This window comes from Trichosurus vulpecula, chromosome 7, assembly GCF_011100635.1.
Source record: "Trichosurus vulpecula isolate mTriVul1 chromosome 7, mTriVul1.pri, whole genome shotgun sequence".
NCBI classification, from domain to species: Eukaryota; Metazoa; Chordata; class Mammalia; order Diprotodontia; family Phalangeridae; genus Trichosurus; species Trichosurus vulpecula.
Genome location: NC_050579.1, coordinates 236,804,719 through 236,821,173, shown reverse-complemented (window position 1 = coordinate 236,821,173; position 16,455 = coordinate 236,804,719). Strand labels below are relative to the sequence as shown.

Below are 16,455 nucleotides of genomic sequence, written 5' to 3'. Positions count from 1 at the left end.
AGCAACACCACTGATTAGAACCTAGAACCAAGGCAGCTTCACTCCCAGGCCACTGCTATTTGCATTATACCCTGATGCCATCCTCTGTATGAAGAAGAAAAAAGTATGATAGATGTGATACATTGACTTTCATAGAACTTTTTTCTCTTTTCTTCATCTACCTATTCTTTTCTCTCTATAATTCGGTCAAATTCACTGCTCTGATCATATCACTGCCCTGCTCAAAAACTTTCCCAAAGGTCTCCACTGCCTATAAAAAAAAGTACCCTGACATCAGCTGTGCATTCAAGGCTCTCCATAATCTAGCTCCAATGTGTCCTGGTCTTCATCTCCCCAGAAGGCAGAATTAGGGGGAAAGAGCAAAAGTTATAAAGAGGAAATTTGGACTTGAATTAAGTAGGAGCTTCTTAACAGTTGACATTATATAAAAGGGCAGTGGGCTGTCCTGGGAGGTGGTAGGTTCCCCATTACTACTGGTCTTCAAGCAAAGTCTGGATGACCTGTTGTTGGATATGCCATAGTTGGATGCTTATTCAGGCATAGGTCCAAGGTTCCTCTTCTATCTCTGAGACTGTGACTTTATAATACAGTTCTAGCTTCATTTCACCCTGCTCCCTTCTATGATCAGATCAAACTGGACTCGTTCTTGTCTTCTGCATCCATCTCACCCTCTCCCACCTCCTACCTTCACATTATTCCCTCTCTCTGGGATGGACTTTCTTTTCCTGCTGAGTATTCTTACCCAACATTTCTTGAAATCCCCCTTTGAAAACATAACTCAAGGGTCAGTTAACCCCTTCCTTGAAGCCTTAGCTGAGTTCATTACCTTGAAAAAAAATCTCTTATTCCACAGACTTCTCAGAGCAATTCCTTTTGGCATCTGCTTTAAAATGATACATTCTGTCTTATATCATACTTACTGGTAAACATTTCTTCCCTGTGCCCCATACTTATTATGCCTTATATCTCACTATTCTTAATACAATGCTTTGTACATGAAAGTGTTTAATAAATATTTGTTATATTGCACTGAAAAACCCAAAATGGTTCCGTATTTTAATTCAATTTAATATCTAACAAAGATTTGAAAACACTTACTGGATCACCTGAAGTTCTGTCTCTCTCGAGATCAGGAATGCTTTTTTCAAACAGATTTAGAAGCCACCTTTTGGATTTTGACCACTTCCTATGGGTGATAAGAACAGTTAGAAATTCATTTGAAGGGCACTTCTGATGTAGCTAGCACTATGATCACAGAGCATAAAATAGGGTTCCAAATTGCTGTGAAAATTATTTCCATGAGTTCCTTTTTCAGATCAAGCTAGAATTCCACGAACTTGAACAAACATTCATGAATAGAAAGGGAAAGGGAGGAGGGATGATGCTGTCTTAGCATGTTCTGCAAATTAACACTTAGATCCTTGTAAGATTAACTTCGATGAAGGAAACAGATTCTAACAAAGTATCCCGTCCAATTCCACTCACTGACTTTTGGGAAATAGTCTACATTGTGTATCATAGGTACCACTGGAACTTGATGAGATGAAACCCATGACTAGACCATGGCTATGGATGGGTATACCTTTTTCAAAAGAAATAGGATAGGGAAAGGGTAGATATGTTAAAAAGTCATAGACATATGAAAAAATCCAGCAATCAGAGTGGAAAAGCATAATAAAGAATATCTGAGTGGATGAAAGAGTATACCATAAACCACCAGGACAGAAAGACAAAACAGATAAGGACTTTGTAAAACAAATCACAACCCCAGGACAGATGCTTGACTGTGACAGCCATGGGAAACTTCAATTATCCAGACATCTGCTGGAGTTTTCAGACAAAAGCAGGTGGATTAGAACTTCTTGACTTGCCTTAGGGAAAATTTCATCCTTCAAAAGATGGAGGTATCAACAAAGGGAAATTCCATTTTGGAAGTGATTCTCAATACCAGGGAAGAACTGGTGATGAGGGTGGAAAGATGGGAACCCTACAAGAAAGTGAGTACTCTGTCCTGGTGTTTGTGATAAGAAAGGAAAATAACTCTGTCCACAATGTGAATACACCCTAGATTTGGGGAAAGCAGATTCCAAATAGTTCAGAGGAAAGACAGATAGGATCCTATGGACTAAAACGCTTAAAGGAAAAGCTGCCCAGAACAGATAAGAGATTCTCAAGAATGAAATTTTTAAAGAACAAAGAGGAAATAATTCTAACAAGGAGGAAAAACAGGATTTGTCTAAAGAGTCTCAAGTGGATACACGGGGAACTCATCAACCAATTTAGATTTTTACAAAGATAGGACAGGAGATGGAAACAAAAGGATGAAGATGAATCTTGTGGGTAACAAGATGAATAGGAGTCTTGACAAAAAGGTCAGAAACACTAAAATTCAGAATGAACTGAGGCTAGTGAGGAAACCTAAGACCAATCAAAAGGGGAGAGGTTTTTTACCTATGTAGGAAGAAGGAAGATGCACGAAAGGTTAGCCCTTTGCTCTAGGTAGATAGCATTATAACTTAAAACACAGAGGAGGAGGAGGAGCACCTCCATTCTTACTTTCTTTTTTTTCCTCTGCAAAGGAGAAATGAACCATGTACTGACAACAGCAGAACGAAAAAGGATGTACAGGGAGTTGATATGTGAGATAAGTATGGATATAGTAAGAGAGAAACCAGCTTCAACGGACAATTCAAATTCTCTGGCCCAGATGAACACCACCTTCAGATCTTGAGAGAACTGATAAATATGATTGCTGGGCCCCTGGCAGTGATATCTGAAAGATCATGGGAAACATGAGACTGGAGAAGGGAAAAGGTTTGCTTTAATTTTTTTAAAGGAAGATAACTGAGTCTACAATCTGTAGGTCAGTGAACTTGACTTTTATTTCCGGGAAAATACTACTACAGACCATTAAAGAGATGGCTGGCAGACATCCAGAAAGGGACCTGGTGATTACAAGGAGCCAGAATGACTTCATCAAGAACAGGTCATGCCGGATGAACTCCATTTGTTTTTTTTTTTCCCAACAGAATCCCCAAACCAGTAGAGGGGAATGCTGTAGATATAGTTTACACACATTTTACTGAAGCTTTTTTTTGCTAAAATAGCTTTTATATTTATGTGGAAATATAAGGATTAAGTAACAATACAATTGGATGGATTCAGACCTGGTGGGATGAGCAGACTCAAAGAACAGTGTCATTAATGGTGCCAAATCACTGTGGAAAGAGGTTTCCAATAAGAACCCCAGGGATCTCTGCTTGGCCTTCCACTGTTTGACACTTTTATCAAATACTCTAAAACCATGTAGTATATGGTACATTCATCAAATTTGCAGATGACACAAAGCTGGGAGCATAAGATGACATATCACATGACAGAGTCAGGATCTAAAAAGATTTTGTCATTCTGAAGCAGTTGAGTTAAATTTCAGCAGAAACAGATATTTGGGGACCATGTATTGAGTTAGAAAATCATCTGCTAGCACTATCTATATTTTGTTCTCATTCAGATGTTTCAGTCATGTCTGACTCTTTGTGACTTCATTTGGAGTCTTCTTAGGAAAGATACTCAAGTGGCTTGCATTTCCTTCTCTAGTTCATTTTACAAATAAAGAACTGAGTAAACAGGGTTAAGTGACTTGCCCAAGGTCACACAGCTAGTATGTCTCTGAGGCCAGATTTGAACTCAGGAAGGTGAGTCTTTCTGACTTCAGGCCCAACATACTACCCACTGTGCCACCTAGCTGCCCATCTATAGTTTATTGTAGTTTTATTTATTTTGTTAGACATTTTTCAATCACACTGTAATCTGGTTCAGGCTACATTCAGGAGTTTTGAGGAACCCATGTGGCACCCTGGCTGCAAGTTTGACACATCTATTCTAGAGGACTGGACAAAATATAATTAGATGAACTAAAATATAAATATAAATTTTTGCTCTTGGATACAAAAGTCAACATCATGGGTATAAGATAGGGAGGTATGGATAGACAGGAGTTGTTCTCAAAAAGATGCAAATATTTTAGTGGCCTACAAGATCAAAATGAGTTAGTGGTGTGGAAAGAAAAAAAAGTGAATGAAAGTGGGCTGCATTAATAGGGGCAGAATTTCCAAGGAAAGAGAAGTGAAGATTACCAATAAGAAACCAGATAACCTTTTGGGGGCGGGGTATGGTAGAAATTAATGGCCAATGAAGTCTGTGCCAGCTTTCAAATTCTGTGATCTTCTGAAAGATCCCAAGATGATCTAGCACGCCTAAATTGCCCTCTTTCCAAATGCGACCAATTTTCAAATGACTGGGATTTAAGACTCTTTACCATTCTGGTTGTCCACTCTAGACATTCTCATCAGTCTCCTTATTATGTGACCAGAACAAATACAATACTCCAGATGAGGTCTGGTGAAGGGAGAATATGGGAGGAACCAAAAGCAATGGGTAGAATTTACCAAGAAGGCACTTTAGACTTGATATCAAGACTTCCTAACAATTTGCGTTCTCCAGAAGGGGGCTACCTCAAAAGTGGTGACTTCCCTCAAGCTTCCATTGACAGGTGGATGATCACTTGTCAAATATTATATTGGGGATGCTTTTGTATAGGAGTTGATACAGATGATGGGTAAGGTGCTTTCTGACCTTCAAATTCTGTGATTTTCTGAAAGACGACAAAATAATTTGGCAAACCATACAAGAATAAGTGCCATTACACAGGGAACAATTACTACTAAGAGGTGAATGGAAGAAAATGTGTATAAATTAATGGAGAATAAAACATATATTTACTTTCTTTAGAGGAAGAGGAGCATGAGAAGTAGAGGAAAGTTGAAGTTCCTGAATTTAGAAATTGTCAAAATATTATTATTAAATTATCATCCACTTTATTTTGTGAAAAATGAACCATTAACCTAAGCCAGCTGTGAGAGACAGTTTGTCATCTCCATAAATGACTTTATTTCTCAAAAAAAGTAAGGACAGCAACATCTGACTCTCATTGTTTAAACAGTTGGTCTCTATAACTAAGGCATTATGGGATCCTTATCACTAAAGTCAATATTGAACTGCAAATGAAGGAGAAAAAGAAAATAAAATATTAACATCCCATTTCCTTTCTCTCCTCACCAAAATAAGAACAATAATATTTATCTCATCTTTGCACCTCAAAGTTAAAAATCACAAAGAAATATCTTTGTTCTCCATCTTTAAAATCTCTGTGATACTATATGACCTCTAAGTTTTTCTTTACTGCACTCACCCTTTCCTTAGTATGGCCAAGAGAATAGAAGTATGTCCATGAATGAATTAGATAAAATGACTACCTTAAAAAACATTCTGGTATCTGACTCCCGTATTGAAAACCATCATCATAAATCTGAAAATGCTCGTTGAATTCTTGAATTTTCTCCTGGGTTGTTGGATATAAGCCTTTGCCAAAAATAATATTCACTGTGACAGGATACAGGGCACGCCTAGAAGAAAAATACAAACGAATCATAGCATCATAGGTTCATGATTGCAGAATTGGAAAGGACCTCTGAGGTCAACTAACAAAGCAGTCAATGAATAAGCATTTCTTCATTTATTTACTTAATAAGCATTTATTATTCTCTTAGCACCTACTATATGCTAGTGTAGGGGACACAAAGACAAAAATGAAATGGCCTGTGCTCTCAAGGCGCTTACATTCTATTGGAACAAAATGCTATTCTAGGCCCAAAGACAAAAAAAAAACCTCATACCTCTGTATGAAGGAAAGTGCACCATAATGATTTCATTTTTATATAAATAATGATAAATCAAAAAAATGGTACCAAGCGAGAAAAACACTCAAGTTTCTTTAACTTTGTTGCTCAGGTAAAAGGGGTTTTAATGGTAGCTAGGTGGCAGTGTGGATAAGAGTGCCAGGCCTAGAGTCAGGAAGACTTAACCTTCCTGAGCTCAAATCCTCTCTCAGACACTTAGTAGCTGTGTGACCCTAGGCAAGTCATTTGCCCAGTTCCTCATCTGTAAAATGAGCTGGAGACAACTTTGAAATGGCAAATCACTCCAGTATCGTTGCCAAGGAAACCCCAAAATGAGGTCATGGAGAGTCAGACATGACTGACAAATGACTAAACAACAAAGTCTGTGATTTGAGATCGGGTCCACCCCATCTCTAAGAGAGGATATGATTTCTGCCTTTGTAGAGAGTAGGAAGAGGGTGTGCCCCATCAGTGTAAGATAAGTAGCTAGGCCATCTCTTCTTCACTAACCAGTTTCCAAGGTGGCTATCAGACTAGAATTTACATCTACCCGTATTTCTAGGGAAGCTAGGTACTGCAATGGACGGTACCAGGCCTAGAGTCAAGAAGACTCATCCTCCTGAATTCAAATTGGGTCTCAGACACTAGCTGTGAGGACCCTAGGCAAGTCACTTAACCTTGTTTGCCTCAGTTTCCTCATCTGTAAAATAAGCTGGAGAAAGAAATGGCAAAGCACTCCAGTATCTTTGCAAAAACCCCAAATGGGGTTATGAGGAGTCAGACATGACTAAAATAACTGAACAATAAATCCTTAAGGATCACAAATGGAAAACTAGAAAAGATCTTAGGGAACACCTTATCCAGCTCCTTCATTTAATAGAGAAAGTTGGGGCCAGACAGATAATGTAAACTACCTACAGTCACACAGACACTAAGTGGCAGAGGGAGGAATCTGACTCTAAACCCAGAACTCATACCACTGTGCTATGCTGCCTTCCCTATCCTGATTTCTGCTCCACAATCCTTACTTTCAGCTTCCCATCTCAAACTCCTCTTTCTAATGAAGCTCCCCAATGCTATATACTATAGCAGATGGTTTAGATTCTTAATTTAGGCCATCCCTGTATTCTTCTCTGCAGTCTTCAAAACTCAGTATCATTACTATCAACATCTGTTCATTTTCTTTCTTTTTCTTTCTCTCTCTCCCTCCCTCCCTCCCTCCCTCTCCCTCCCTCCCTCCCTCCCTCCCTCCCTCCCTCTCTCTCTCTCTCTCTCTCTCTCTCTCTCTCTCTCTCTCACTCTCTATCTCTCTCTCTATATCCCCCCCGCCCCCAAGGGGAAAGTATGTCTAACATTTTCCTTGCTAAGGATAATCCTGTCTAGCCACACTCAAAGTTAATGAGAGCCTGAACTAGGGTGGTGGCAGCAGAAAGAAAAAGGAGTGAGTAGATGCAATCGACATTGTCAAGGCTAAAAAACCAAAACCAAAATATTGACAAAACTTGGTGACTGGTTTGTGAGAATGGGAAAAGGGTAAGAAGCAATTACATTCTAACCTTTTATCCCAACCCTAGATATTGGGTGAGGGAGAGAGGGAGACGGAGGAGGGGGTAGGGAGGGAGGGGAGAGGAAGAGAGAGAAGAAAATTCTTGAAAGTCTTCACCTTTAGCTTTTGTGATAACTTCATTATTTTCATTATTTATTTATTTAATATTTTTCATTTTTAGCATTTTCACAAGAGTTTGAATTACAAATTTTCTCTGCATTTCTACCCTCCCTGCCAATCCAAGATGGCATATATGCCGATCGCCCCGTTCCCCAGACAGCCCTCCCTTCTGTCACCCCACTCCCCCCCATCCCCTTTTCCCTTACTTTCTGGTAGGGCAAGATAGATGTTTATGCCCCATTGCCTGTATATCTTATTTCCTACTTGCATACAAAAACTTTTTTTGAACATCTTTTAAAACTTTGACTTCCAAACTCTCTCCCCTCTTCCTTCCCCACCCACCCTCCCTAAGAAGGCAAGCAATTCAACATAGGCCACATGTGTATCATTACGCAAAACCCTTCCACAATACTCATGTTGTGAAAGACTAACTATATTTTGCTCCTTCCTATCCTATCACACTTTATCCAATTTTCTCCCTTGACTCTGTCCCTTTTCAAAAGTGTTTGCTTTTGGTTACCTCCTTCCCTATCTGCACTCCCTTCTATTGTTCCCCCTTTTTTATCTCCTTCCTCCTTCTTTCCTGTGGGGTAATTGAGTGTGTATGGTATTCACTCCTCAGGTTAAATCTGATGAGAGCAAGATTCACTCATTCCCCCTCACCTGCCCCCACTTCCCTCCCAATAGAACTGATTTTTCTTGCCACTTTTATGTGAGATAATTTACCCCATTCTATCTCTCCCTTTCTCCCTCTCTCAATATATTCCTCTCTCATCTCTTAATTTGATTTTATTTTTTTAGATATCATCCCTTCATATTCAACTTACCCTGTGTCCTCTGTCTCTCTATATATGTATATTCCCTTCAGCTCTCCCAATACTAAGGTCTCATGAATTATACACATCATCTTTTCATGTAGGAATATAAACAAAACAGTTCAACTTTAGTAAGTCCCTTATGAATTCTCTTTCTTGTTTACCTTTTCATGCTTCTCTTGAATCTTGTGTTTGAAAGTTAAATTTTCTATGCAGCTCTGGTCTTTTCACTGAGAAAGCTTGAAAGTCCTTCATTTTATTGAAAATCCATATTTTGCCTTGGAGCATGATACTCAGTTTTGCTTGGTAAGTGATTCTTGGTTTTAATCCTAGCTCCATTGACCTCTGGAATATCATATTCCAACCCCTTCGATCCCTTAATGGAGAAGCTGCTAGTTCTTGGGTTATTCCAATTGTGTTTCCACAATAATCAAATTGTTTCTTTCTGGATGCTTGCAGTATTTTCTCCTTGATCTGGGAGCTCTGGAATTTGGCGACAATATTCCTAGGAGTTTTCTTTTTGGGATCTTTTTAGGAGGCGACTGGTGGATTCTTTCAATTTCTATTTTACCTTCTGGCTCTGGAATATAAGGGCAGTTTTCCTTGATAATTTCTTGAAAGATGATATCTAGGCTCTTTTTTTGATCATGGCTTTCAGGTAGTCCAATCATTTTTAAATTATCTCTCCTGGATCCATTTTCCAGGTCAGTGGTTTTTCCAATGGGATTGTCACAGTCTTCCACTTTTTCATTCCTTTGGTTCTGTTTTATAATATCTTGATTTCTCATAAAGTCACTGGCTGCCACTTGCTCCAATCTAATTTTTAATGTATTTTCTTCAGTGGTCTTTTGGACCTCCTTTTCCATTTGTCTAATTCTGCCTTTCAAGACATTCTTCTCCTCATTGGCTTTTTGGAGCTCTTTTGCCATTTGAGTTAGTCTATTTTTTAAGGTGTTCTTTTCTTCAGTATTTTTGGGTCTCCTTTAACAAGTCATTGACTTGTTTCTCATGGTTTTTTCACATCATTCTCATTTCTCTTCCCAATTTTTCCTCTACTTCTCTAACTTGCTTTTCCAAATCCTTTTTGAGCTCTCCCATGGCCTAAGACCAGTTCATGTTTTTCTTGGAGGCTTTTGATGTAGGCTCTTTGACTTTGTTGACTTCTTCTGTCAGCATGTTTTGGTCTTCTTTGTCACCAAAGAAAGATTCCAAAGTCTGAGTCTGAATCTGAGTCCATTTACACTGCCTGGCCATGTTCCCAGCCAGCTACTTGACCCTTGAATTTTTTGTCAGGGTATGACTACTTGTAGAGAGTACTTTGTTCCAAGCTTGAGGGGATGCGCTGTTGCTTTCAGAGCTATTTTTATACAGCAAGCTCTGCCACACAGTGCTCCTCTTCCCCCAAGAACCACCAACCCGGACCAGACTCAGATCTTAAGCCGGCTCTGCACTCCTGCTCTGATCTGCCACTTAATTCCTCCCACCAGGTGGGCCTGGTGCCTGAAGCAACTGCAGCTGTATTTCTGTAGCTGCACACCCCTGCTGCCCACCCTGGGGTGGTGGCCAAACCACGAACTCCTTTCACTCTGTCCCCACAGCTTTTCTAACTAACCTTCTCTGTTGTCTTCGGTGTTTTTGGGTTGAGAAGTCTGGTAACTGCCACAGCTCACTGATTCAGGGTGCTAGGCCCTGTTCCGCCTGGCTCCCAGTCTGGTTGGTCTGGGCGCAGCCCATGCTGGGCTCTGCTCTGCTCCACTCCCAGCTCCATGTGCGGTAGACCTTACCCAGGAGCCATCCAGGCTATCCTAGGCTGGAGTCCTGCTTTCCTCTGCTATTTCGTGGGTTCTGCAGTTCTAGAATTTGTTCAGAGCCATTTTTTATTGGTGTTTGGAGGATCCTGGGGGAGAGCCCTAGGCAAGTCCCTGCTTTCCAGCCGCCATCTTGGCTCCACCTCACCATCATTTTCAATAAAAAAATTTGTGGAGTATATTAAGTAACAACAGTTTTCCTTAAAGAATTCCTTACCTTTATTTCTTTTTTAAGTGTCTTTATATATCATTTTTAGGTAATCTGAGCACCTTCAACCATAATTTTAAAATTCAGAGAGCTCCCATTTACATCCCTTAAGAATGTCACTTTCAAAACATGGTCAGGTCTACCCAGAGACCAAGTTTTAATTGCTATGATGGTTATGTGGCTTTTCCGCCTACCAAAATAATAGAGTCCTAAATTATATAGTATAGAGATTGGTTCAGAAAATGGAATTACTCAATAAACTTAAAATGACTCAACCAATCCTTTAATGACTGGATCAGAAGACAGACTTTTGACTGCCCTACTTGATAACTTGGTGAACTGCTGAGTCCTATAAGTAAGATTGATCCTTATTTGGCAGATGCTCATGATTCGATGACACAGCTTTCCTTTAAAGGAAAGACCAAGGCAAATAAATTCAATCTGTGACAGTTCCATTCCTTCAAGGCCCTAAAACTGGTGCATAGCTTAGTTAACACCTATTTAGAGTCAAAGGACTAGCTATGAATAGGAGAAGTGTTTTCGTGATTTCTGTGATGGCAGTTGGATTCCCAGCTTTATGCTTATGCCTATAATTTTTTGGGGGGGGAGGAAGGGAGAGTGAGAGAGGCAGAAAGGAGTGGGCCAAAGGAATACATTAGGGGTTGGAGTTCTTGGCATAAGATTCTATCACCTAATACATACTTTGAGTTCAATGAATGATGAGAATGGTCTCAATGCCAGATACAAAGAAAGACAGAGGCATAATCCTCTTCACTGAGAGGAAACCACTAGCTGAGGAACAGCAAAGTGAAATATACTTAGGAGGATTTTCAAATCCTGATTCTGATAAGGACTACCTATGTCATATTGGGCAAGTCATTTTCCTTACTGGTTTGGAACTTCAACTGCTCTAACACTTTTAATAAAGCCTAGGCTTAGTAGTTCTATGCCCCTGTTAATAATGTATAAGAGAATGTGTTTGCTATTTAGGATGTCTAACATTTTAAGTACCAAACTTCTTCCATAGTTGTAAATACATATCACCTGCTAGAATACATACATAAATGTACATATACATACATATATACCCACATCCCCCAACACATATACATATATAGTACCTATATTGTTAAATGGAGGCCTTTTTATCTCTCCCCTTCACCCACCTACCACCTCCATCTCAATCTATGTCATCATCCATATGGCAAATACAAACTGTAATTTTTGCTTTCGTCATACTTATGTAATTTCACTATTTTGTCTATTCAAGGATTGGAATATTTCTTCCTGTTTCGAAAATTGTCATAATGCTCAGATCAGTACAAGTGTAGTAGTTTATTTTTTTGGTAGCATTCTGTTCTTTAAAATGACAGATTTCCATATACCATGCAGAAATATAAAGGCTAAGGCCCCATTCTACTCTAACCATACAATTCAAGTGATTATTACCCTAGGATCCTTAGGAACTAGAAAAACAGAAACATTTCTAATGTTCGTCAGAGAAAGGAGTCTTTTAGTATATAAAAGGAAAGGTTACAAGCCATCTTGGGTAGAAGGCCTTTCTTATTTAAATTTAAATTTTACAATGTACAAAAATTAATTCACTTTGTAAAAAAGAAAACCAAAAACCTTGTGACAAATACATAGTTAAGCAAACAAATTCTAGAATTGCCCAAGTCCAATAATTATGTTTTCAGCTAATGTGGCAATTTGTTTTGCTTGACTATACATGTTTGTAGAGAATTTGGAGGTGAAAATAAAACACAAATGATTTTTAAAAGTTTTATGTCTCATTCTGTACCCCGAGTCCATCCTCTTTCTGTCGAGAGATGAGCAATATGAATCATGATCAGTTCCCTGTAATTGGGGTTGGTCATTATATTGATCCGATACTTAAGTCTTTCAAAGCTATTTGCCTTTATAACGTTATTGTCCTATAAACTGTTCTAGTGGTTCTGCTCACTTCGTTCTGTTTCACTTTGTATAAGTTTTCTCAGGTTTCTCTAAAACCATCCCTTTTGACATTAGTTATGGTCCAGGGGCTACCTCCAGATCCTGATTTCTATCTTGCCACTAGACCCAGATGGCTCCAGAGGAGAAAGTGAGGCTGGTGACTTTGCACAGCCCAGCCTCACTTAAATCCAGTTCACTTGCATGTCATGGCATCACCTCCATGATGTCATGGTCCTCTTTTAGAACGAAGCACAAACAACAACAGTTATGATACAATAATATTCCACTGGGCAACTAGGTGGTACAAAAGGTAGAGCATTGGCCTTGGAATCAGGAAGACTCCTCTACATGCGTTCAAATCCAGCCTCAGACACTGACTGTGTGACGCTAGACAAGTCCCTTAAGTGTTTGCCTCAGTTTCCTCATCTGTAAAATGAGCTGGAGAAGGAAATGGCCAACCACTCTAGTATCTTTGCCAAGAAAACCCCAAAATGGGGTCGTGAAGAATTTGGCATGACTGAAACAAATATTCCATTATATTCATAATACCTTCTAGTAAGTTTCAAGGCCATATTGTCCCACAGAATAGCTGGACTAATTCACAACTCTAGTATCAGGACATTAACATGCGGGGGGTGTGGTAGAATTTTGAGGTCTTTCTGCCAGATGGTTGATACAAACATATCTTTAGTCCTTTGGCCCTACTTCAGACCCTCCCTCTCCAATTACAATTTGGGGAGCTGTTACTCCTAACCTCTTCTACTCCCCTTTCTCCTCTGGGTGATTAAGACTACAACCTTCTGCAATCTCAGATTGCAGGTAGAGGTCCAGTTCAAGACACAGACTTGAGAATCTCATTTTATCTACACCTGCCATGAGACTTCTACTGGCTATAAAGAATATGCCTCAAAAACCTTACAGATAAGTTTTATGTCATGGCTAGTTTCTACCCTGGGTGTGGTGATGACTTTATCATAAATCACTCTTTCAGAGGGCAGCTACAATTGAATGTAAGAATTAATGTAAATATAAGGTGCTGATTAATTCTTCTCTTCGATGATTTTCTATTAATTCAAGTGTGACCCTGATTCATTTGGAACAGGGCACTAAAAAAAAACAGGCCCTCAGCTTCTTCCTTTGTAAAATGGGTGGCTTTCTATATTAAGTCCCTTTCTGCTATAAATCCTATTGAGTCTATAAGAATCATAATATTTTAGCTATAAGTACTGTAATGAATCAGATCATCATTATTAACAAATAAGTACTGACCACTATTGTGCAGATAAGTTAGATTTGTCAGATGATTTCGTTTCCTGAGGAAAGGCAGGGATAAATAGAGAGAAACAGAGTAAATCGTGGATCCACAAGGAATATTCACTGGGTGCCAAAGAAAATGTATCAAGCTGAGTGTGCATTTTTATTTAGCTTATTTATAATTCATAGCTATGTGGGTTTTTTCTCATTCTACACTAGTGCATCAGTAAAGCAGATCTCAATAGGAATGTTCTATTAGGAAGAACAGGAGTGAAGAGAGAAAGAAACTCCGGTCAACTTGAAGATCTAGGGAGAACTAACTATTTCTCCATTGGATACATATGTCAGTGGATATTATTAGGATGAAGACAAACGGAGGGCTGCAGGCTGCTACACTGTTTTTTTGGGTAATATTTTTTTAATTTTAAACTTAAAAACAAAATGAGAAAAGGAAAAACAACATTGCCAAGTACATAGCAGACCATAAGACAGGATTTCATAAAAAACAATAAATTTCCACTTCAAAAAAACCTATATAATAAATGCAACACATTGTTTTCAAAGCTGCCCAGCTTATCTTTGCTTCCTTGTTGGTTTTCTTTTGTTCTCTGCTGTGCACTTTTTACTTTATTTTTCACTCTCCCTCCTCCCCCGACCCTAAAGAAGGCTACAATTAAGTTTGGATATATAGACATACATATCTGTAAACATACATGTATATACTCATACACATATATGTAAAATCATACCTGTAATATAATAAATGTTTATTTCCTCGTATTATCTGTTTCTCTAAAGGTGGATAGCATCTTCCTTCACGTGTCCAAGTCTTTCCATATTTTTCTAAATCAATAAGCTCATTATCTCCTACACCACTGCAATATTCTGATCCAATCATATCCTATCTGAGAGACTGTCTATGAAAGTTTTTTCCCCAATTTTCTGCATTCCTTCTGTTCTTGGCTACATAGGTCTTATTTATACAGGAAATTTTTAATTTAAAATAACTGAAATTATCCTTTTTACACTTCAACAATGCTCTCACCTTATAATATAGTTTAAGGTCTGATACTGCTGAATCTACTTTCTTTACATCTTTTTTTTCCCTAGTTTCTTTGATGTTCCTGACCTTTTGTTCTTCAAATAAACTTTGTTATTATTTTTTCTAACTTGGTAAAATAACTTTCAGTATTTTAACTGGGATGACATTGAACAAATTAGTTAGGTAAATTTGCCATTTAAAAAATTATATGGCTTTACCTACCCACGAACAATAAATATTACGTCAATTATTTAGACCCAAGTTTATTTGTACAAAAGGTGTTTTATGTTTATGTTCATATAGTTACTGTGTTTTGGCAGGTATATGCTCAGGTATTTTATATTGTATAGGGTATTTTAAATGGTCTAAAACAATACTGAACAATATTGCTGACAGTGTAGTTTCATTTTTCACTTTTGATTAAATCTATTTTAACTTTAACTTTGTCTGAGATCATGATTACTATCCCTGCTTTTTTACATATTAAATTCTACTCCTGAATTTTATGTTTATGTATACCTCTCATTTTTATAACTTTTCCAGAAAGTAACATATCATTGAATTCAAATTTTTAATCTGCTATCCATTTCAGTTTTATGGGTAAATTTGTCCCATTCACATTCTAAGCTGCAATTACTTTTTGTGTATTTTCCTCCTTCCTATTTTTCCTCACTATTCTTCTCACCCTATTTACCCTATCCCTCCTCACTCCTGTTATTTACTTCTACCTGCTATGTTGCCCTCCTATTCCTTAACCTATTCACCCCTCTAAGAGTCCCCTCTTATCCTCTCCCTCTACCCTATCCCCTTGCCCTCTGTGATGCCAATCAGTGATTAAAGATCTTTCCCCTGCCTATTCAATATGCCTCAGGTGAGGCTAATTAAGGGAAGTTTAATTAGAGGTTTGTTTGTAGGCAGACCTACACCCTTTACTTACTAGGCACTAAGCCCCAGGTCTATACTCTTTACTTATTAAGTATTAAGCCCCAGGCCTACACCCTTTCGCTGACTGGGTGTGAAGCCCTCGGGCTCTAAAAAGCATATATACCCAGAAGGTAGCCATTGAGAATTCAGAATTCTGCCCCTGGAGGAGAAGGAAGAACTCCAAGATGACAGAGCTGCAGAGAGACTGAGGAGCAGAGAGTGGAAACCAGGGAGCTTTAGAGACCAGAGAATTGAGGGAGGAGAGAATGCAAGCAAGCAGACAGGTGGGATTTGTGAGTGTTTACCAGGAGGCCCCAGCAAGCGGGAAGGCTACAGGATGACTTGGTTTCTTGCTGCAATAGCGTGTTATAATCTCCTTGTTTTCACACTGAAGTGGATTTACTGGTTTCTGGAATACAATTACTTCTATATTGAATTTGGGTTTTTGGTTCTGGTGTCTAAATAAATGTTATACTTCCCTTGCCTTCTACCTGGAGAATCTCTTATACTTTACAATTCCGAACTATACAGGCATGTTCATGGTCATCTTCGAGGTCATGAATCTTGCCTTACTCATACACTCTCTTACTTCTTTCTGAATTTAGAAGATTTTTATACCCTTTTAGATATATATGTTGTTCCCTCTTTAACCCATTACCAATGAGGGTAAAGTTTCAGTACTACCTGCCCTCCCCCTCCCCCCTACTAGCTTCTTATCAATTTTTCCTCGTATGCTTCATTTGTATGAGCTAATTACTCCTTTTTAATCATACCCTATACAGTTTTACTTTTTTTAGAATCATCCCATCATACTCAGTTCAGTCCATGCCTTTCTTTTAGACTACCCAAATAATGATGGCAAGCATCAGAGCAATGGTGGTGGCTACACTTCTTGATGAGCACATGAATATATTTGCATTCAATATTTTTATTACTATAAATTGCAGTTAGGGAAGTTCCCTGTAAAGTAAATAAATATGATGGAATACTACTGCGCTGTAATGAAATGATGAGCTGGCTGACTTTAGAAAACCCTTGCATGGAAAA

The 16,455-nt window shown here is 38.6% G+C and overlaps 1 protein-coding gene across 1 annotated transcript in view; it reads right to left on the bottom strand.

The window, feature by feature from the left end:
* Positions 1-16,455, bottom strand: part of LOC118857149 (24-hydroxycholesterol 7-alpha-hydroxylase) — a 127,163-nt gene that overhangs the window by 96,337 nt on the left and 14,371 nt on the right. The window contains exons 4-5 of the mRNA XM_036767791.1: positions 5,316-5,465; positions 1,099-1,186 (exon numbers count right to left, since the gene is read on the bottom strand). Of these exons, the coding sequence (XP_036623686.1) occupies positions 1,099-1,186; positions 5,316-5,465 (238 nt within the window). The remainder of the gene's footprint in view (positions 1-1,098; positions 1,187-5,315; positions 5,466-16,455) is intronic.